This window comes from Penicillium psychrosexuale (assembly GCF_028828465.1).
Source record: "Penicillium psychrosexuale strain IBT 29551 chromosome Unknown utg000002l, whole genome shotgun sequence".
NCBI classification, from domain to species: Eukaryota; Fungi; Ascomycota; class Eurotiomycetes; order Eurotiales; family Aspergillaceae; genus Penicillium; species Penicillium psychrosexuale.
Window position 1 is genome coordinate 1,196,728 of NW_026643187.1, and position 22,975 is coordinate 1,219,702.

Sequence of the window (22,975 nt, forward strand, 5' to 3'; positions counted from 1 at the left end):
CCTTGTGTCATATATACCATATAATTCATGTATCTTGCGCAGAACTCCAACATACTGAAGTGTCTAAGTCCTTAGGAAGTCCTTCAATGCTTCTCCCCACACATCTCCCTTCTTATAAATATGCATTCCTGGCACATTCCCCCTCTTCAAGCCATCGACCGCGTTCGCAAGGTCCTCACCAGAACCCTCATCCTTAATCTGCTTAATTGGATAAAGATAAGTGTGGACGGTAAAGACGAGAGCCTTGGACACCGGCAGCCGATGCAACGTCTGACGCTCACATCGGAGACAAGTCTTTAGTGGTATCAGCACTATCCGATCAAATAGACTTCCTCGAAGCCAACATACCTGATCAACATTCAATTTCCCGGGCTCAATAGCCTCCTCTTTTTTCCCCGGCTCAGCATGTGTCCCACCAAAAGCAGCAAACAGACCCGTGTCAATAGTAATACTCCAATTAGCCCGTTTCACAAACCTCCCAACCTCAATGCGCGCAAAGAACCGATCCATGCTGCGTCCAATCTTCTCCTGATACCCCGGGACCGGCACATGAATATCGGCTAAACGCTGCCCGAGTTTCTCGCTCATGTTGAAGCCAGCCGGGAAACAGATCGCATATGCTTGTAGTACGGATTTCGGCTGTTCCTCATTTTCGGGGAATAGCTCAGGGAGCAGGATCAGGAAATCCTCGTCTACCGTCTGGGTCAGGATTTCCAGGGCTTGGATTGTTGGCATCGTTGGCGACAGCGTTGTCGGCCACGTTGCGCCTGTTACCAGGTTGTGGAAGAGCGAGCTTCCAGCGGTTAGACGGAACATGCTCGGATAACGGGTTGGTAGGTATGTTCCCAGAACATAATTGTATAGTTCGCTAATGGCGGGACGGATGCGAGGATCCTCCTCTGGGGTTTGGTCGTTGTTGATTCCCACCACGATGTCGTGGTGCTGGTCGATTACGGACTTGCGGAGAGCTAGTCGGTCCTTGTATGTTTTGTCCATCGGGATGAGCTCGGATGGATCGAGGCTTTCAAGTGCTGATATGGATTAGTCTCGATATGTGTCGAGCGGTGTAGTATGGTATATTTGTAGAGCATCGGACGAGGGACTCACCCATGGTCAAGTTGTATTTGTCTTTCCCTTTAAACGGCCGGAATTGCAACGGCTCGGTCTCCACCCAATTGAATCCCTCTAGAGGTATGATGGGGGATATCTTATTGTCCGAGAAAGTTGTCTTCGTCCTCCCGTATGCATTAGCCTTACGGGATTGTCGAACCCTCCACACAGCAGCACATGTGCCCACGATAAGAGCAAAGAACAGATATATGGAGAATGGAGGCCATGGTGTATCAATGGCTTTGTATAGAATGTGTGCCATCCTGCTCAAATCACTATGGAGTGGATCTAAGCTGTCGAAGTTTAGATCCCTGCTCAACGGAGAGTTTTATCCTTGAACAACCTCCTAATCCGCATGAACTCCTCACTAGAAAGCGAACTTGGCTTGGAGACTCGCGTTGGAGCTTATCTCCCCCACTTTGAGTGGCTGAACTGTCCGTCCATTGTTCTCTGATTGACTCACACGGCCGAGATGTCGGGACCTGCGGGGTTGGCACTTTCAAGATAAGACAGTTGGGGTATTGTAAGATTGGCTACTCATTATCTAGGGCTTTGTATAATAGATTGTAGGTTATACTCCGGAAGTATCATACAATCTTCGATGTATAGGTATATAAGTCTTCTCACACACAACCTGGGAAGACGAGACGAGCAATAAAAGAAATGTATGCTTGCTCATATAGTCAAAGCGACAAGAGACAACAATAACACAAGATTCATAAACATCATCACTTTTCCAAAGGAGACGCAATCCAATCATCATATCTGCCCCGAGCTCCTTTGTTTCAAGATACCATCTCCACTCAAATGTGGCTTTAATCCTTGGACAACAACAGGGCTCACATTCCCCTTCTGAGAGTCGTCACGACCTTGATCTTTCTCCCTCTTCCGCCCTGGAGAATCATCTTGATTTTCCCCCTCGCTGCTGCCGGTATCCGTCTCCACGCCGCGCAGTCCAAATGCCCTCCGTTGTCCGTCCGGGCGTTCATTCAAGCTCGGCGCGCGAGGGCGCTGGCGACCACGTGCTCGTCCACCAATCCAGGGGACCTCCCAAAGGGTCATACGATATATCCAGATGGTTGCGTCTAGGAGTACGAGGAAGGCCCAGGGGCCAATGGTGATGAGACCGAGGAAGAACTGCGGAATCCGGGGTAGGTTAGCGACTGCGTCATAAGGGGTGCGTCACGAGGGGGGTAAAGTCGGAGAGGAAAGAGGGAAACTCACGAAGATGCGAGCTAACCAGGTCTCGAGTTGGGTGAGTCCCGGCGGGAGGATGGAGTACCACGCCATTATTTTGCTGTGTATTAGAGCGCTCGTGAGCCTCGGGAGGTTGCGGTTGTTGGTGGGTTGGAGCTGTGTCGGTGCTTTGGCGCGCTGCGACTCGGACCACCCACTGCTGACACCTCTTTTTTCACGGTTGGTTCATTTTTTAGGGTCAGTCTTTGATTCTCAGTAAATGAACTGTAGAGAGTCAAATTGCACTTGCTCGGCTTTGGATTCCACGATTGGGGTACTCTGATCTGATTGGCTGGACCCTGAATACTCACGTGAGGCTTAACCGTGTGTTTTATGGCTGGCATTGATCTGAAGATGTGTTGAATGGGTTTGGAAAAGTTTGATATTTTGATATTAAATATGATATTTAAATTGTCCACTTCATGTGTAAATGGTGATTTCCAAGATGTGCCTTAAGCAGACCAAAAAAATAAATCGTGACCTTCGTGTTTAGAAATGACGCTGAGTCCCCCCGAGAAATGTTGTAGAATACAAAACTATACAGATGCAAATGTTTCGCCCAGCAGGGCTAATATGACCGAACAGCTTACCCATGTGAACGGTAAGCGTCGTAGGAAGTATACGAGGGCTCGTCTTCCTGGTCGACTGGTCCATAACCACCGGTCCTCCAGCGACCGAGCGGATTCGTGATATCCGTCTGCCCAGGAGCCTGTGCATTGCTGAGGAGTCCGGACTCCGACTCGTCTGCGTTTGCAGCCGACCTGCCACTGTTGCCCCGCGATAGCGGCACACGGAAGGCCGGGTGGATAAGCCCGGTCGGGTCGGAGTGTTCGTGTTCGTAACCCTTGTGCATGTTCAGCGGCATTGATGGCAGAGAGGGCGCGGGTGATGAGGCACGAGATGAGCCGGGAGACCACTCGCCTCGCAAAGTACTGCGGGGTGTATGCGACCGCTCTGTCATCAGGTCATCAGGCCGGCCGTAGATGCCGCCTCCGAACTCGTCTCGGAAGTCTGCTCGATCCTTGTAGTAGGAGAAGTCTAGATGGTTCTCCGGGACGACCTCGAAGGGCGCGGGTTCGGCAGACTTGCCGGGCTGGGAGGCCAGCATTGGGTTCATTGCAATGTCTGAGTACTCGCCGCTCATGTCACCCTGGTCCAGACGACCTTGGTAGATTTCTTTTAGTGCTGCGGCTGCCTTGGCGTGCACCATGGGTGTCAAAAGTGGTTTGTACAGGGCAGGGTGTCCGAACTTGGTATTCAGACGGTCTGACGCTTTCTTGTCTGAGGTGTTCACACCTAAGGCCTCGGCATCGCTTAGATTTGCACGGTTTACAAACTCGCAATCGGAGTCAAACGTCTTCATGCAATAGATCTTGAATCCAATCATCAAGAAAGGCAGGGGAATCACGCAGAACACCATGTTCCACGTGCCGCTCGATTTGGCCACGAGAGCGATGATCACGTTCGCAAGAATAGTAGCGAAGATCATGCGATTGAATAACACACGCCAAAACGCACCACCAGACTCATTCTTAGTCACGAACACGTACATCAATAGATACTTCTTCAACATGGCATCCACACCAAAATACAATGCTGTCACCGGCAGTACGATGGGTTGCAAGGTAGCGAAACAGAAAGCCACGGTGGCATAGAAGAGGAAGTAGTTGTAGTAACTGGCGTAGTCGAATGATGGCGGTGCGGTCCACTCAATTGCCTGTCGGGGTGTGGGTGAGAGGAACGTCTTGGCGAACCAGACCCAAGCCATGGTAACGAACTGCACCAGATCAATAGCAGCGCCGAGATTACGCTGCAAAAGATACGTCACCCAGAACGGTGACACGGTGCAGAGAGCGCTTACCAACTTGGCATACATCCGGCTTTCCAAGATGGCTTGCCAAGCATCTTCGTGGTTTTTGGTTTTGTCAACCACAAACGACACGAAGTACCAAGCAGCCGAGAAGAGTGAGAAGACGATCAGATTGTTGAAAACGAAGAATGCATACAGATGCCCCAGCACGTGGCGCTCTCGAGATGTTTTAGTCTTGCTACCACCTTGGATAGAAAGTCGACGGAAGATGACCGGAAGCGCCAGATACACGAGCGAAGTTAGTGCGGGCGATGCAATACCCTGGACAGCAGCCCAAACGTTTGGGTTCATTGCCAGCGAAGTCTGGAACGCCGGCCATACCAAGCCCAGATTGGACAGATTGGACAAGAAAATGGCAATCAAACCGTTAGGAACAATCCACACCAGTGTCAAGCCTGTCACCCAGATAAAATTGATCAGTCGCTTCCACTTGCGCGCGGATTTTGAAAGCGGAAGGTTTTCCCATATGATATCGCTGGGCCGCGGCGCAAGAGTAATAGTAGTGCCCTCAGGGCGTTTGCGGCGAGCGTTCCATGCCACAGCATGCGCGTGCTCGATATTGTCCCAGCTGGCAAAGCCGTAGGGCATCGCGTTTCGGCGATCAATCGACGCCCGGCCATGCTTGATTTCCTCTTCCAAGACGCGAATCCGCACGGATAGATAATCGATCGCGTCCACTTTGCCGCCGGGGAATTGTTTGCGTTGTCGGCGAGGGGGATGTAGGGTCGGTCGTTTCGCTGGCAATCGGTCCGGGTTCTTAAGATACTTGGCCAAAACGGACTCGAGTTCTCGGACAACCTCTTCATGTTCCTTGATGAGGCGAGGCAAATCCCTGACATTGCGGCCAATAGCAGCTCGTGGGAGGGCCGAGGTGGGATTGACCTTGTCGGTTAGCTGCAGAATACCTTCATCGGTACGACTATTGACAGGGATGTCCGTGATCATCAAGGTTCTGGCATGCAGACTGCGCTGGTATTCAGCGCTTTGGAAATATGTCCTCCGCAGGTTCCGCACAGCGCGATAGTTCCTCCATAAAAAGAAAGCAACAATAAGATCAAAAGCCCAGGCGCATACCACTTGACTCCAAATGGCCATGGGGTTGGTGATGTTGAGGGGTGTCATCATGTTGAAGGCGGCAGACGCCGTCGAGTCAGTAGAATTCTTGCTCTGTGTAATATTGACCGGTATCATGACGAGGCAGCCGATTATGCTGAGAAAGATGAAGATGTTGCGGCACATTTTTGTAAAGCGGAGGAAGATTGCGGCGTCCAGCCCGACTGACTCGATCAGCTGCGGTTCCCGTGTATTGATCACCGGCTTGACCCAGGCGAAGAAGCCCTTGCCCACCGGCGGCGGGGTATGTTTGAGGTCTGCATGCTTGACTTTGGGCGCATAGACAAGCGAGTGACGGGGTCGAACAAGGGAGAAGAGGAGAGCGAGGAGGACGGTGACGCCGATCGAGGTGCCTAGCGAGGCCCAAATAGCAGTGACTGTAAACTATAGCTTGTCAACGTGGTGTTCCTCTCCGCAAACAATTTCAACTTACTGCAGACCGAAATGGATTTGCAATGAGCTCGAGGAAGGTATCTGTCCCATCCGTGCGGGCATGCAAGCCCAATTGTTGTAGATCCATTACGTCAAAGCAGCAACGAATGGCTATCCGGCATGAACGAGGGGCCGGAGTAAATCAAGAGCCCAGCATGAAGTTGAAATAAAATAGATTAAACGAGGGGAACGGGGCGATTGAATGGGAAAGACAAGCGGATGTGAGACAAAGATAATGCGCACGAATGAAAGAGAAAAAAAAGGTGGACTTTAGTGGACTTTGGTGGACTTTGGTCTGGACTAGTTATAATTAGAATTGGGTCATGGATATAACGCTGATCACCGTTGGAAAAGGGAGCCACAACGTAGCCACTTCTCTTCATGAAGTCCTCATAGGTATGTACTCCGTATAATTTGTTGTTTCCACGGCACTGGAGATCAGATTTTGCGTCAGCATCGACTAGCTTTTCCTGTGGCACCCCTAACACGTTTCAACTCGTTGCTGACCCATCTACCATGGTCTCATTGGCAGTCCATCAGTCTTTGTCAAGTGGTACGCCAATCAGTTGACGTAGTCTAGAACATCGGGATTGTCAGATCCAAGGTAGCACTGAGGACGTGGAGTCATGTAGGTACAGTTGTGCCTGTGGACTTGTTTGAGATATTCTCCAGGGGTTCCAAGGTTGTTTGAGAAGTTTGTCTTTGGTGTGTTGCCTGAGGCCACTATTGATGCCTGAATACATCATCAAGCCCTATTGACGAGATATCGGAAGTGAACGATTTAAGGTCGATTCAGTCCTACTTCCAAGATAAATATTAGGTAGGAATAGTCAGTCATAGCATTTTAACCGCACAGTATTTGATAGCCTCTGAGGACAAGATAATCAATAGCTGTGGTTTACCACTCTCCTTCCCACTAACACCCAGTTGCAAGAGCTACTCTGCCAGCAATTGAAACAAATATCCCTGCTAGAAACCTTGGTAATTTGTCCACCCTTCAGTACTCAAAGGTGCTTTGGCGAGCGCCACGAGGCTCCGGCGCGGCCAAGCATGGTGACCAATTTCACCCCTTACATGTTGTTTTGCACTTGAAGCTCGAGGTCATGTCCGGATCCTTCTTGTCACATGGGCAGGTGGTCGACTGCGACTTGAGGATGTGGCCGCAGCTATATGTTATCATGTTATAACACATCGTGTTGGGAGGTAGGTAATAGCCCTAGAGGTATCACATTAGCTATGTGTAAAATCTTTACCTAGAATAGTGTAGTAAGACAGCCTAAACTTACTATGTCGGTACTATTGGGGTTGAATTTTGGATGCAAGAGTCCTGAGAGATTGAATCTAAGAAGGAGTGGGTGGTTTTCTTGCCGTTTATATATTCAGAATAACCAAGCACTGGTAATAGATAACATCTTTACCCTGGCAGATGGTCATAAGCCCGAGTCAGTTTGCTTGCTTCATAATTTGAGCCAATTACTTGCTGGATGGCTGGACCCCGCTATCCTGGCAAGAGCAGAGCAGCTAAGCGGGGTGAGAGCTTCAGACCATAAACAGGGACAACGCACGCTCAAGGCTGCTTACATGCATAAAGTCTCTTATCGTAAGATCAGTAAGAAGCTAGTAGTCCTCATTCTGATTCATTCATCCTGGCGAGAGCAGTCGAGCAGGGTAAACAGGGTGAACAGGGTAAACCGGGTGAACCGGGTGAGCAGGGATCGCAGAGCTTTATACCATGATCCAGCTCTGACAACGCATGCCCAAGGCTGCTTATATGCATAAAGCCTCTTATCACAAGTCCGGTCATAATCCAGAAGTCCCGATTCCGATTCATGCATTCTAATCATGAGTCTAGCCAGCGCCGACCACCCATTAACACTAGAACAAGGATCCACCATCTTCGGTCTATGGCCGATAGGCTCTGCGCTAGTTTCCAAATATACCACGTGGCAAAGTGGTGCTGTTTGTTATGTGAGAGTGCCAAAGGTTTATATTTTGTCAATTCGATTTGCAGGCAGGCTCATGTCAACAGCACATGTCAGTAATTTGTACAACTTCTACGCGGGGTATGTCAAGTATGTGCCCTATAATTAATTACTAAAAGTCTGTCTGTAGATATTGTGAATGTCGTAAATTGTAGATGGTATTGTTCGCTAACTATTTACTTCGTCAAATCATCAAAAGACCGGAATTCCGTCTAGATGGTGTACATAACAAGTGAAAGTGACACTTTAGTGCTTGGCAGCCTCTGGAATGTTGTTAGCGCCGTTTTAGAGCAGGTTTTTTCGATAATTTCAGCTTACCCTTGTGGACATCGGCCTTGGTGTTATGTTCAACCTCGTCCGTCTTGTCGCCAAGTGCATCCTTGGCAGCGCTGGCGCGGGTGGTGAACTTGGCATCGCTGTCCTTGGCGACGCTCTTGTTAGCTTCCTTAGAAGCCTCAGCACCAGTTCCCTGGATGGTCTCAGAGACGTAGTTAACGACGTTCTATAATTGTTGGTTAGTCAATGATAAAGCAAATACCAAGAGATTTTGGTTGATCACGAACCTTGGCGGTCTCCATTGTGAAGTTGAGCGTTTGTTTGAAAGGTTATTTGAGGTAGTAGATGATGAGTTGTGATGAAGAATAGTTCAATTTCTAGGGAAGTAGAAGGCTACTTATGCTGTCTGGAGTCCCACCGGGGCAGGAGCAATGATATGATGACATCACCGTGGTATCTCACAGTTTCCTTAGGTCACATACATCGCCAAGGTTGGCTGCATTGTAAACATCAGAATCTTGGAATCTTGGAATCTTGGAATCTTGGTTGCCGTAGCCCCCGGCTCTATCCACAGTTTACAGTTTCTAACCTTCCTGACCTCATCTTAGTAGGAAGACAAAGCGTTCGATCTACAGTTATAATGCACACGTGAACATTACTTGAGGCTCTCAAAGACATAGCCAACTCAAACTTTCCATTTACTTCCAAAGCCAGTTCGTTCAAATGTTATTCCACATATGCGTCGGTTGAGATCAATCTAAACTATCCCCGGACCCACACATCTGGCTGCATGACGTATGAACGGGCACCTTTACCCCATTAATGTAACTATCCCAAGAGCATACATAGTTGTCCATGGAATATTATGCTGTCATGATCATTATTATAGGGAATCAACAATACTACGCACCTAACTTGACACAGAGTAATGTGTCTCTCTGAGGTAAGATTTATTTTGTTGCTCTTAACCTCTGTATTGCCTTAACGATATAGGAAATGCGTTACACGTGCTTATTCAAACAGCCCTTACTTTCTAGAAGATGAGATTCTGTCTCAAAGTAAACTCGTCATTAACACCTAATGTGGCTATGCACGACTGCGGGGTTGGACCTGACTGATTTGCTGTCCGATCCTATGCAAGTCATACGTTATGTATTAGCCCCAACTTCTTGTCTAGACCTATGACGTAGTTCATCCGAGCGTCCCCTCCAACATCTCTTGCTTAGACTACGTTTAGAAGCACAGCTCGGCCAGTGGGAGTCACCCGGTATCTAGCAATGATAATGACACATGGACTCCAACCTGTACGTTATTGTAGTTCTCACTGAGGTAAAAAAAGTCGTCTTTGGGGGTTTCAAGCAAGGAAGATTTCAATTATGGTAGCCTACCTCGGCAGAGAAGTCATTACGATTCCGCCCGAAAACCAGGGGCTATTCTGGCTTTCAAGGGTGAGGCCAAAACATAGATATAGGTAGTTTGTGCTTTGGCTAAGTGTTGGATTCATGGAGATATATATTGCAGTGGGGAAAGCTGGAATCCTCAAGTAGTGGCCTTATCTTTCAGGCAGAGAGAAAATCTCGGGGCCTTCATGTGCACTAGAATTCTGGAGGGGAGAAGACAGTCCAATCACCACTCACAGAATGAGAAGGGAGCTTATAGGATGTTGCTGTATTAAGAGATAAGGATGTCTACTACGGTCTGTGTAATCCCCATGCTTGCTAGCCGACCCAGGCCAGACTGCCCTTCGATATATAACTAGACAATAATATTTTCATTTATTTCTCATAACCCTGCTCACCGCGACAAAATAAATTCTATAAGGAATAAAACTTCCAGGACGGCTTGTGCTCACGCGATAACGATTAATCCTGCATCAAGGCTCGTGCCAACTCTATTGGCATACAATTCTCTTTCAAAAACCGATCATGGAATTCCTTCTCAGCAAGAAGCCCCGTCTCGACAGTCTCCTTCCGCAGTGCATATATTTGTAACGCACCCAGCATATACCCGGCCTGATATAACGGCGAATAATCGCCATTTAATGATCGCCTCACTTCCCCTTCTGCAGTGGCACGTTCGTGTCCGACTTGATCGACAAGTAGATCAATGCACTCCCCAGGAGCCATCTGGCCAAGATGGAACTTGATGGAGAATATAATTCGGGCGCATCGATGAAGCCGCCAAAATAGCATCCCGATCCGGTTCTGCGGCGTCTTTCTGAACCGTTCGTCATTTCACAGAATGAACTCCCAGTACAGAGCCCATCCTTCAATCCAAAACGGGGTGTCAAATAGGCGGCGGTAGGGTCTGTATCTCGCGATCATGTGCATCTGCAAATGGTGCCCGGGTATCATCTCATGGAATACCGTAGCGCGGGAGAAATGGATGTTGTTCCCGCGCATCCCCATCAGCTTGGCTTCATGATCCATCTGGTCGGTTGGATACGAGACAATGATACACTCGCCGCCGAGGAAGAAGGGGTTTACTTTCTGGCGCTCAGGCGACATCATAAACATCTGCCAATTCTCCTTGGCAACCGGCGGAACGGTGACGAGCTGGTGATCTTCGACAAAGGAGATTGCCTCAACCGTGAGATCTCGAACTAATCCAGTTTGTTTTCCAGGCTCGACAAAATCATTCTTGACTTCTTCTAGGGCCTGCTTCAAATTGTCCTGGAACCCCATGCTGCGTGATGCCTTTTTCAGTTCGCCAACACACCATTTGAACTCTTTCTCTCCGATCGAGATTAATTCTTCCGGTGTGTAGGCAATCATTTCACCCAAGAGCTCGCTAAGCAACCCCTCTCGACCGATAGGATCGCCCACTATCGCATCATCGTTGCCTGGGCGGATGCCAGCCAAGTTCTCTCGAATACTTGCTGAGACATCTTTCAACCCTTTTTCCACAACCCCATATGGATGTGACACCCACCAATTGAACGACGGATCGTAGCCTTTGTAGAATTCGAACCATTCTTTCAGGTTATCGTGCAATGAGTCTATATTTCTCGCCGCTCTAAATGCAATTGTTTTCTCCATCCGGAACATGGTCGAATCGCCCTTGACCATGTCTATCACGGCTGCGATTTGAGCCTGGGATTCAACAAGCTTCTGGGCAGCATCTTTTGCATTCATCGATAACACCATAATGCGAGCTTCACACAGCTCCAGCAGCTTGCCTGAGAATGGTAGAAGCAGTGCGGTTTTTTCATCCTGTTTACAGTCGAGTTCCAACTCGCGGAGTTGCCTTTCTAGTGAAGAGGGGACCCCTGAGGGGCACCGACAGCCCTGCCTGCGAAACAGGTGTGAGAGCAGAGTCGTCACTGGGAGTAGTAGGGTGCTAGAGAGGAGAACACCATGGGGTGACTACTAAGAAGAGAGGTAGAAAGGTGTCTGCGTTGCTATCTAGGCCTCGGGAGTGCTTTCATGTCACATAGCCGCTTAGTCATCCTGCTCTGGAAACCCCCACTGCATATCACCCCCCTCTAGGAATTAACCGTCCCCTGGTCAACCAAACCAAAACCATCTGAAAAGAAAAGAAAAACATATCCGTGACTCTGGGCATCTCTCATACCACTCTGGGGTATCTCTTATACCAATCTATAACTCTGGGGGGGCACCTAGTGCCGAAACTGAAGACTGAAACGTAGGGTATGGTTGTTACTAAGGCGGCCGATCATAGAAGGTAGTGGATTAGGATATCGCTTTGAGGATAACGTTCGTTCGGCCAGGTGACTAGTAAAAGGAGTGGTAAAAGGCTGGCAAGGTAGATTTAGTAGTCACCCCCTCCCTAACACACCGGTTGACGCTACTCCCTGCGTCGGTCACCATATGAAGAGGGGACCCCTAAGGGGTACCGACAGCCCTACCTACGAAACAGGTGTGAGAGCAGAGTCGTCACTGGGAGTAGTAGGGTGCTAGAGAGGAGAACACCATGGGGTAACTACTGAGAAGAGAGGTGGAAAGGTGTCTGCGTTGCTATCTAGGCCTCGGGAGTGCTTTTATGTCACATAGCCGCTTAGTCATCCTGCTCTGGAAACCCCCACTGCACTAGGTAGTTTTTCACGAGAGTATAATCTACCTTCCCTTGCTGATCATAAAGATCAAAGGGCTGGCTGTGGAGTGAGTCGAGCTCGGATGTAAGGAACTGGCGTAATCTTTGTGTTCTCCTCGGAGATATCTTGATGGGGAAAAATTCCTTGATATCTTTGAGGTCCTCGGTGATGCGCTCAATCCTGTCGCGTATTGTGTCGACTTGTGCACGCTGGATGGCAATGCCCCTGGGTGACGTGACAGATACCATGTCAGGCAGAATGCAGCTCGCTCTGTTTCGCTCGAAAATAGATAAAATTTGCGTGTTGTTTGTTTAAAAAAAAAAGTATATTTGTTTAAATTGACTCCCAGGGGTAGGAAATCGGAACAAGAAGACATGTGAAGTGGATAAGAAGCTCTTTCCTGGGGCTAGACTGAAAAACAAAAAGATAGGCTTGTGTAAAGGAACATAGACCATTGTAGCGCCCTAGATTAAAATGAATAAGTCCTACCACAAGTTACTACATCGGGTGGTGTCTCCGACATTATATCCCCCGTCGCTGATCGGTCCGAATGGTCGGTTTTTGTTCATATCGCATGGACTAAACTAGCTCATAAAGTTGCGCGGCCTTTCTCCGCATTTATACCTAAAGCAGGTAGATTGTTATCTTGACGGAAGAATAGCAAGCGCGATTAGGGCTGGAATGCGGGGAATGAATCAAAATCTACATTGTCTTTCGAGAAACTTATCATCTTAACGGCTAGACCAGCAACATGATCCGGCTAGGGTTGAACTTGTCTACATACACACACCTACATTGGTAGTACTATAGCCATTGACAAGTTGAGATAAGAAAACTCAAGCTCAACTGATGCTTTGTACGGAGTATAGGCCTCGGCCGTTTGCTGTGATAGATAATCTCCTTTAATATCCCCTTTCATCTCTCTCTTTTTGTATTTATTCCAGCCCTGCTGCCATGTCTAGAAGTTTTTAACTCTAAGCCGATATCTCATTTAGACCCTAACCAGGTTACCTGTTGCCCTATTGTTGCAGAATGAGTTCGCATCTGCCTGTCACGGAGGGCCTTGACCCATCCCAGCTCGACATGCCAAACGATAAGAAGTCAGTAACCAATACGATCCAAGAGTTACACAAGGTCCAACTCTCCCACCAGTGGGATCCAAACTTGCCACAGGAGAAGATCGATGCTATCAACGAGACAGTCAAGACAGAGGATCAAGAGAGGGCCCTCGAGTTAGAAAAGACTCTCGCCCATGAGCCCCAGTATGAGTCTGTTCGTGCTGCGGTGCGCAACACAGATGGCGGAGAAGTTGCCAACACCGTGCGCGCGTGGGTGCTGGGCATGTTTTTCACTACTCTTGGAAGTGGTCTTAATATGTTTCTGAGTATGAGGTGAGATTTGGCTCTGCAGTCTCTGAGTAGGGGTTAATTGACTCATCGTATATTAAGAGCCCTGCCATCTCGTTCCCTGCTATCGTCGTTCAGTTGCTGGTCTATCCGATAGGGTGTTTGTGGGCCAAGACAATGCCGACTCGGAAGTTCAATACATTTGGAGTGAAATGGACGTTGAATACCGGTCCGTTCACTATCAAAGAGCATGCGGTCATCACAGTAAGCTCTTGAAAGTGGGTTTTCAAATTAATCAAGCTGACTTTTGTTTTCAGATCATGGCAAAGTCGGTAGTTCTTGATAAGCTTTGATATCAATGCTAAGCAATATATAGTGTGTCGATCGGCTATGCTTATTGTACAGATGCCCTCTTGGCATTGAAAGCGAAGCGTAAGCAACATCTCTGCGTCAAGTCAATATTGTCTAACGCACTTTCCAGCACTATATAATATGGAACTTGGATGGGGATTCCAACTCTTATTCGCTTTGAGCAGTCAGGTAATTGGTATGTCCCTGGCAGGCATTTTCCGCCGTTTCCTCGTCTGGTAAGTTGGAACCTTTCCTGCCAAGAGTCCCACATACTCACGATGTCAAGGCCCGCTGCTATGATGTGGCCTAGTCAATTTGCGAACACTTCCCTGTTTTATGCTCTTCACGACTGGAGCTCCTCGGATGAATCAGAGACCCACGGATGGAGCATTTCACGCTACCGATATTTTCTATATGTGACAATTGGGTCTTTTATCTGGTATTGGTAAGTCTATCTTGTTCTAATTTGAACTGCATATGCTGATTTCTTCGAACTGCAGGGTACCGGGAAAGGACTCTCTGTTTTTGCTTTTGTCACATGTAAGATCCCGTTGACTCGTTTCATTCCTGACTTGCGCTGACTCTTTTTGCCTGTAGGGATCCGACCCAACAATGTGGTTTTGAATCAGTTGTTCGGAGGCTTCACAGGACTCTCCCTCATTCCTATCACGTTTGATTGGACGTAAGATTCCCGTCAATGGTATACATGCTGGAAAGATGTAAAGCTAATTACAACCAGCTATGTTTCTGCATATCTCGGAGATCCACTCTTGGCACCTGTCCATGCTCTTGTCAACACCTTCATCGGGCTTGTGGTTTTTGTGATCATCACCACAATCGGGATCTCTTACTCTGGGGCTTTGTATGCTGAAATATCTCACCACAATCATTTCAAGGCTGACACAATATAGGTACTCCGCCTATCTCCCTATCAACACGTCCAGCACCTATGACAACACGCAAAGCGCCTATAATGTGACCAGAATCCTAGGTTCTGGTTTCTCTTTTGATGAGGAAAAATACAAGGCATATTCGCCGATGTTCCTAGCTCCGACATTTGCCTTGAACTACGGATTGTCGTTTGCGGCCCTTACAGCAGCTATTGTACATGTTATTCTCTTCCATCGAAAGGAGATATGGCATCAATTCAGGGCTTCTCGGAATCAGGAACCCGACATTCATCTTATCATGATGAAAAAGTACAAAGAAGCCCCCGACTGGTGGTATGCGACACTATTCATATGCTCGATCGCGCTAGGGCTTGCAGGCATTCTGGCATATGATTCGCAGCTCCCTTGTATGTAATACTCCTCGAGATCTGATGATCAAATCTAACCAAACATAGGGTGGGGCTTTTTTGTCTCAATTATCATTGCCGTCGTCTTTATAGTACGTTTTGTCATGGCCACGGGGAGGTTCTTTCTGACTCATCCAACAGATTCCGACTTGCGTGATTCTCGGCATCACCAATATTATGCTTTGTTCGTGCGGTCTCGACCCTTTTGTGGGTGCAACGCTAATTTATATAGCGCTCAATGTCTTATCGCCTTTTCTGGCAGGTTTCATGATTCCAGGAAAGCCGATTGCGGTCATGGTATTCAAGGTCTTTAGCACCATCACCTTGGGACAAGCGTAAGGTTCAATCCTCTCTTCCCAGAATAGTAACTGACCTTGTCAATAGTCAAGTATACTGTTCGGATCTCAAAGTAAGGAACTTCCTCTCCATGTCAGTGGACAAAATTGTTGACTTTTCTTCAACAACAGCTGGCCCATTATATGAAAGTGCCACCCCGCGTCACCTTTATGTGTCAAGTTGTCGCCACGGTATGGGCAAGTATTGTTCAGATTGCAGTCATGAATTGGACTCTGAACAATATCGATGAAGTTTGCACAACGTATGTTATGCACGTCTTTGAAAGAGAACATGTATTAACCATCTATAAAAATAGTACTCAGTCAGGGAATTTTGCATGCCCGAATGGAAGAGCATTCTTTTCATCCAGCATTGTGTGGGGTCAGTTTGTTCTATCTCAGGGATGTATCAACATATTACTGACTTCTTATTTAGGTGTCATTGGCCCACGACGTATGTTTGGACCTGGCGGCATGTACACGCAAATACAATGGTTCTGGTTGATTGGTGCTCTTCTTCCGGTGGTATTCTATGTCTTGATAAGAATGCGCCCTCGGTCTAAGCTCAGGTTCCTAAACGCACCTGTGTAAGTCGCGGAAGGTCATCTTTGGTGGAATGTGCTAATTGTATCAATAGGATGCTAGGTGCTATGGCCTGGTTGCCTTCGTAAGTCTACAACACTCCCGATGCTATTGTTCACGGTTACCTCTTACTGATCATTTCACAGGGCCACCCCATTGAGCTTCTCTTCATGGGTTATCTTTGGCCTCATCTTCAACTACTGGATTCGACGCCGATGGGGCGGTTGGTGGCATACTTACAACTATATCACCGCCGCAGGACTTGACTCGGGCCTCATTCTGTCCACCATTGTTATTTTCTTTGCGATTATTCTGCCAAATGTCTCGATACCCCAATGGTGGGGAAATATTGCTCCATACGAGACCATGGTACGTAACTATATCCCGCCATTTATTGACGTGGGTCCTAACGAGGAACATAGGACTCTCTTTATACGGCAGTTCGAAAGACTGTCGCAGATGGAGAGACTCGGACCAAAAGAGTGGTGATGTACTCATTACTCGCCTCGACCATGCTCTTTTTGAATATTCCATTATATAAATGCAGACTTATAACGTTGTGTACCATAACCTCGAGATATTTATAGTACCTGGACACACGTGACCATGGCTAATGAACGTTCCATTAGTAGTTCCAGTTCCTCAGCGTTGCACGTAGCCAGGTGGTGACGTGGTCACAGTAGCATTTATATGCATGTCAATAGTGTTCCCTAGAAAATAAACAGTAAGCTAAAAAAAACTAAAGAATTAAAAAATTCCTTCAAAAAAAAGGGGCATAATCGGGGGTGAAGCCCAGCCTCAAACAGAATTTGGGTATCAACTCGAGAGCTTAGTTACCAACCTTGCAAGTGTCGCCCCTAGATGATCTCCGCATCCCAACCTCCTCTTACTCTTAACCCCCACCATCTCGTCCTTTCAGTATCACCATCTTTCATCGCGTTCGCGTTACGAGATTTGTTTCATTCCGTGAAACCCTCCTCGCACCGCTAGAACTGTGCTCGGGCCGAGTCCTGGCTGCGGCTTCCCTCATCTCTCCCCACTCCTTTGACCGCTCCAAATCCCTCAAAGAGAGCCCCATCCACAATGTCAGTACCGACCACTAACGCACCAACTGTGGTCCGCAGCCACTCAACTACCTCTCGTCCTTCTCGAGCCCCATCGGATCTCCCCCATCGGACGCGCAGTGTGGCAGTTCGACCATCCAATACGTCCCAGCCTCCTACGCCAACCAACTTGACATATTCAAAAACTCCTTCCGAAGACCGGCGTCCTCCCTCAAACCATTCTGCACTCGAGGGTGTAGCCCGACGAGAATCAGAGGCGTCTAATGTTGCGCGCATTCCTTCTCGTCGGGAAACGTCATCGGACCGATCTCAGGAACGCCCCTCTACCGCTCGAACCGAAACTGCCCGAAGACACCAAAGAAACCCCTCATCGCAGAGCCGTCTACGAGACAGTGTTGATATGACACCAAGCTCGGCTTCACAGCCGCCGCCGCCGCAGCATGCGACCGCAACCACTGCCCCCGCCGCCGCAGCCGCGCCTAGGCGACGGACTACAATCACGACGCCGACGGGTCAATGGGCTCTAGGCAAAACAATAGGTGCCGGAAGTATGGGAAAAGTCAAATTAGCCAAAAATACGGAGACCGGAGAACAAGTACAAATATTCAACTCTTTGTTGTCTTAAAACAATACTGATTACGGTCGCAGGTTGCCATTAAAATCGTGCCACGACTCTCGACAGAGGAACATCGCACTACTCGGGAGACAGAGAGAGCCGATCGCTCAAAGGAGATTCGGACAGCCCGAGAAGCCGCCATTGTCAGCCTAGTGAACCATCCGTATATCTGCGGCATGCGGGACGTTGTTCGAACGTCATACCATTGGTACATGCTGTTTGAATATGTCAATGGCGGTCAAATGCTCGATTATATCATCTCCCACGGCAAACTGAAGGAAAAGCAGGCACGCAAGTTCGCACGACAGATCGCCAGCGCATTGGATTACTGCCACCGTAACAGCATCGTCCATCGCGATCTGAAGATTGAGAACATCCTTATCAGCAAGACCGGTGATATCAAAATCATTGATTTTGGTCTTAGCAACTTGTTCTCCCCAAGAAGCCTTCTGAAGACATTCTGCGGTAGTCTGTATTTCGCTGCTCCGGAATTGCTTCAGGCCAGACAATACACGGGACCCGAAGTTGATGTTTGGAGCTTTGGAATTGTCCTTTATGTCTTGGTTTGTGGGAAGGTACCTTTCGATGACCAGAGTATGCCTCAGCTGCATGCCAAAATCAAGAAAGGTGTGGTGGAGTACCCGCCAGGTCTCACCGCTGGTAAGTCAACTTTGCAGGATGCTTTCTCTGATTCCATTGCTGATCATGTTTCGCAGAGTGTCGACACATTATATCCCGCATGCTGGTCACTGACCCCAAGCAGCGTGCTAGCTTGGCCGAGATCATAAATCATCCCTGGATGAACAAGGGTTTTAGTAACCCTCCGGAGAATTACCTCCCCCAGCGTGAGCCATTACAGCTACCTCTAGATCCAGAGGTCATTGAAAAGATGACCGGGTTTGACTTTGGGCCTCCGGAGTACATTACAGCTCAGTTGACCAAGGTATTGGAGTCCGAAGATTACCAACATGCTATCCGGCTGTACTTCCGCGAACTACAACAGCCTGTTTCCAATCACACAGAGCGCAAACGAGGAGTGTTCGATTTCTACAAACGACGAAACTCTGCGGCCAGTCGTGATACCCTTTCCGCCCCTTCAGCGGAGGCTGTGCAACTAGGCAACGACCCTTTAAATGCTTACAGTCCGTTGGTGTCCACATATCATCTAGTCAAAGAAAAACTTGACCGAGAGCGGGCCGAAGCACGACCTGGTGCCCTTGATCTTCGTCAAACCCACAGTGAAGTTCAGGTGCCTGAGCTGCGGCCCCCGGAAGCCGCCCACACCAATCAGTACCAGTTGGCAGGGGACAAGGATACAGGACGACGATCTCGGCCACGGGCCCGCACTCATGGCGAAGACGAAGCCTCAGAAGGATTGAAGATATTCCATTCTTCCACGCCATCTGCGCACGCGGTCCCTACCTCGCACCCCGACACACCTGCCAAGAAAGAAAGCACTGCTGCTGGAATCTTGAGACGATTTAGCACTCGCAGGGCCAAAGATCGCAGCCGCGATGTGGACCGTGAACGCATCAGCACTCCCAACACACCCACACTCAATGTCCAACCTCCTGCAGATTCAGCATCTCCGATGCACCGTGGCTTCAGTGTAAGGAGAACTCGCCGGGCAGAGCCATCTCCAGGCGAGACCTCTTCGAATGACAGCCGGCCACAGCAGGATCTTCTAGCGGCGCCAGAATCGGAACGCAATGCGCGGTCCAACAAATTCCTCGAGAGATCTACCAGTGTCAATTCGGCAGACTACCGAACTCGGAGAGCCGGACGGAGAAGTGATGCAGATGCTTCGGACGTTACTGCAGACCGTCAACCGCCGTCTACCAGTGACTCTGATCAGGTTGTTCCGAATAACCAGAAAGTTCCGGCCGCCGCGAGGACTGGTGGGCGCACGCACACGGCGCGTACCATGTCGCTGGGACACGCTCGGCGAGAAAGTATTCAGGCACGCCGGGCCCGGCGAGACGCTACCCGAGAGGCCAATGTGCCCGAAGAGACCGATGCTGACATTTCTGGCGCGGGAACGGCACTGGAGAGCGCCAACGAGGGAGAAGATCTGTCCAAACCAGTGTTCCTAAAGGGTCTTTTCAGTGTCTCCACCACCAGCAGCAAACCTTTGCCCGTTATCCGGGCTGACATTATTCGGGTCCTGAGGCAGCTCGCGGTTGAGTATGTCGAGATCAAGGGTGGGTTTAGCTGCCGCCACGCCCCCAGCATCGACCTCGACAAGGTGGTTGATGTTGCCCCCTCCAGTCCAGAACGACAGGGGCAAGTATCAGGGCACCGCCGTCGTATTAGCTTTGGCGGCCTCCTCAGCCACGAGGATAGCCGAGACGAGAGCCGCACTGGGTCCTCTAGACATCGTCGAGCTCACGCTGCGCCGGATCGCAGTTTCACCACGAACTCGGACGGCTCAGATGAATATGTTGCACGGGAACATGGTGGTCCGGTCGGCGAACGTGTCCTTGGCGAAACCACTACCCGTGTACAGAGCGACACCGGAGAGAACCTCGTCCTTCGATTCGAAATCCTGATCGTGAAGGTACCTCTGTTCTCCCTCCATGGTATTCAGTTCAAAAAGGTATCAGGCGGGATGTGGCAATATCGAGAGATGGCGAAGAAGATCCTCGATGCATTGAAACTGTGACCTGTCCCATTTGACATAGGATCCTTGGCCAAGGAGCACATTCCATGCCAAGACCCCTTCCCTTGTCTTTGTGGCACGTAGTTGGCGATTTATTCGCTTTGTTTTGAGTTACATCCATCCACGACGCATCCGCACACACGAGTATTCATCGATTCTGCCCCGTTATCATTGCATGTCCATTGCTATCCTTGCTTTCCTCCCGTCTCTCATAGAGGGATCATTTATCTTCATTAGCCCGTCATTTGCTCTTTTCGTCCTGAACCTAAGTACTGCTCGCCTATTTCAATACTCATTGGCCTAGCTAGACTTGCTCTGGTCTTCATGGTGTACACTAGAATCGAGTGAGAATGGTTTGGTTGCTAGCGTTTTGCTTTAGCTTTTGCTTTCCCCACCGTTCTCTATTGCTGTTGTGGCCTAGGGGGATGATGTTGTACCTACAGTTGATTATGAACTTTATGTTGTGCCTACAAATACAAAATGGTTGCGGCAATCTTCCGTAGAGTTCTTTGGTCGTAAGCTATCGCATACTGCGCAAATAAGTTCAAGTCAATTGTTATTGTTGTAATTCAACGAAGTATGTTGGCTTGCTTTCCCCACATCCCGTGTAGTTCATACATACAGGGCCTTCACCTATCCATGGACCATGGTTCGGTTGCTGGTGGTTCCCGAGGTCTTTAAACGGAACTTTATCTTGACCTCGGCCTAAAATAGCTAGATCGAACGTCGAGGGCGAGCCAACATCAGATATCGCTTGACAATCCAGCTAAACTAGCGTTAACACCCTAAATTCTAGTCTAGGGGCTCGAAATCAAACCTGGCCATGGTGGCATATGTATTTACGTAGACGGAGGTCTGTCTTGAGCTACGCACTTTGGCTGCTTCTAATACTTGGTCAATCTAATAGGTCTGCCAGCCCTGCATGAACTACCAGATGTCCCTCGATCCTGCCGATCAACCTCTGGCGATCACGGACAAGGCTGTGGTTGGCAACGATATTCCGATTCGACAGCATGACACCCTTAGGCACACCCGTAGTCCCAGAAGAATAAACCAAGAAAGCTACATCCTTCGCGGGAGTGATCTTCTGCTTGCGGTAGCGAGTAGCACCAGAGGTATTGCGCACAGAGCTAATATGCTTAAAATGGAATGGAAAGGAGACATCCGGAGCCGTGTCACAGATAACTTGTGCAGTACTATATATATATTGGTCCTAGGCATGCCAGAGCGAGAGCTCTGATATAATGGTCTTTTGGCCGAGCGGGAGAATGTGCGCCCAGACATATCCTTTACCCGAAGTCAAGGATATACATGCAATAAAGGAAAAAGAGGGTATACATGGTAAATACATGAATGTCAATTTGATAGTGTGATCCCAGACCCCTGTCATGTGATCATCTACGGCCCATCACCCTGCACTCATAGGTATTCCCAGCTCCCGTACTAAATAGTACTTGTTGTTGGATTACCCAACTGATACAAACCATGCGATCTTCTCCGTATCACAATAGTTCGTTGCTAATACTGGTACAACAGTGGGACCGAACACCACGAGCACCACCCGCAGAGGGCCGCAGTTGTGCACTACCTGCTGTTGTGGGCCGTGGCACGGCAGGGCTCAGGGTCCAAGGCCCGCCAGTTAGGTTGGTGTGTAACCCGCACCTGCCCGAACTTGGGAACAGTCGGGGGTGTCGGGGGTATGTCGGTGCGCCCGGGCGCCCGACCGAACTTGCCAGTTGGCGGAAGTAACCCGAACACGAACACTGCCCCCGAGCAACTAAGAGTCTAAGATCGCTGAATTTTCAGGGCTCCTGATACCTCCTAAATAAACTAAATAAAAAAGTAATTAACTACAGACAAAGCTTCTCCATAAGCAAAATTATTCATTACGTCTTAGAGATTTTGAAAAAAATTCAGTTTGTAAATTGTAAGTAGGGCCCGGGGCGACCAAAACTTTAGATTTGCTATAACTAGTACTGGGTGATTTGGGCTTTAGCCTTTGGGTCATGAACATTGAAGACTTAAGTCACTGACTGCATGTGTGTTTAAGAGCCATTGCCAAATGGTTGTACTCGGAGATCTTAAATGTTAGAACTAGCTACTAGCGTATCCTGAAATGGAGGTTTCGAACTAGAGTGGAGGTTCCAAAGATGGCTCATGTGTTGGAATATATGTGTTCCTGGTTTTAATGATGTCATTGATTGCTTACTTTGTTACATCCCGTCTTGCTTTGTTACATCTGAACAAAGTCATGATTCATCTGAAGTTACATCTGAAGAAGAAGTCATGAATCATCTGATCTTTGATTTACCGAGCTATCCGCGATGTTTGATTGTTATAAGAAAGCCCCAAATTGTATTGAATATTAGTTAGACAAATTGACTATTTCATCCTATGATATACACTTTGATCTCATCTTTGACCTGACACTTGACCGCCTAGCTGTTTATCTGTTTAAACACTACGCATTTGACCCCTCGAGAGTGCATTATAAAGCATTGTGCCTAGTTCTGCCACACTCCAACACATGCAATTGAGTAGACTAATCGCTAAGGTTCTAATCCCATGTGCGCGGTGTGTGTATACCTCTGGCGCTTACTTAGCGAGTACGTCGAGCCATACGGGCCAGTTGTGCAGGTGACCCTCGGGGCC

At 48.6% G+C, this 22,975-nt stretch overlaps 6 protein-coding genes across 6 annotated transcripts; 2 read left to right on the forward strand and 4 right to left on the reverse strand.

Annotated features, from left to right (window-relative positions):
* Positions 1-63: 63 nt before the first annotated feature.
* N7518_001589 (heme-dependent oxidative N-demethylase family protein) lies at positions 64-1,111 on the reverse strand (the record flags this gene model as incomplete). Its single annotated transcript, XM_057182517.1, has 3 exons — positions 64-294; positions 349-1,031; positions 1,108-1,111. The coding sequence occupies 3 exons, from the start codon at positions 1,109-1,111 to the stop codon at positions 64-66; spliced, it is 918 nt and encodes a 305-aa protein (XP_057043967.1).
* Positions 1,112-2,932: 1,821 nt separating this feature from the next.
* N7518_001590 (putative DUF221 domain protein) lies at positions 2,933-5,849 on the reverse strand (the record flags this gene model as incomplete). The annotated part of the gene is made up of 2 exons (XM_057182518.1): positions 2,933-5,713; positions 5,763-5,849. 2 exons carry the CDS (start codon positions 5,847-5,849, stop codon positions 2,933-2,935), a joined length of 2,868 nt encoding a protein of 955 aa, XP_057043968.1.
* A 2,140-nt stretch (positions 5,850-7,989) lies between these two features.
* Positions 7,990-8,321, reverse strand: N7518_001591 (uncharacterized protein; the record flags this gene model as incomplete). Its single annotated transcript, XM_057182519.1, has 3 exons — positions 7,990-8,006; positions 8,062-8,245; positions 8,307-8,321. 3 exons carry the CDS (start codon positions 8,319-8,321, stop codon positions 7,990-7,992), a joined length of 216 nt encoding a protein of 71 aa, XP_057043969.1.
* A 1,560-nt stretch (positions 8,322-9,881) lies between these two features.
* On the reverse strand, positions 9,882-11,165 carry N7518_001592 (uncharacterized protein; the record flags this gene model as incomplete). The annotated part of the gene is made up of 2 exons (XM_057182520.1): positions 9,882-10,236; positions 10,258-11,165. The coding sequence occupies 2 exons, from the start codon at positions 11,163-11,165 to the stop codon at positions 9,882-9,884; spliced, it is 1,263 nt and encodes a 420-aa protein (XP_057043970.1).
* A 1,940-nt stretch (positions 11,166-13,105) lies between these two features.
* N7518_001593 (uncharacterized protein) lies at positions 13,106-16,473 on the forward strand (the record flags this gene model as incomplete). Its single annotated transcript, XM_057182521.1, is given in 19 exon segments — positions 13,106-13,464; positions 13,524-13,683; positions 13,699-13,754; positions 13,796-13,851; positions 13,901-14,006; positions 14,057-14,215; positions 14,271-14,310; positions 14,400-14,452; positions 14,510-14,632; positions 14,682-15,067; positions 15,116-15,159; positions 15,209-15,251; positions 15,300-15,402; positions 15,452-15,476; positions 15,535-15,665; positions 15,720-15,784; positions 15,839-15,989; positions 16,040-16,069; positions 16,131-16,473. 19 exon segments carry the CDS (start codon positions 13,106-13,108, stop codon positions 16,471-16,473), a joined length of 2,433 nt encoding a protein of 810 aa, XP_057043971.1.
* Positions 16,474-17,067: 594 nt separating this feature from the next.
* On the forward strand, positions 17,068-20,326 carry kin1 (putative serine/threonine protein kinase Kin1; the record flags this gene model as incomplete). Its single annotated transcript, XM_057182522.1, has 3 exons — positions 17,068-17,643; positions 17,697-18,324; positions 18,381-20,326. The coding sequence occupies 3 exons, from the start codon at positions 17,068-17,070 to the stop codon at positions 20,324-20,326; spliced, it is 3,150 nt and encodes a 1,049-aa protein (XP_057043972.1).
* Between the last annotated feature and the right edge of the window lie 2,649 nt (positions 20,327-22,975).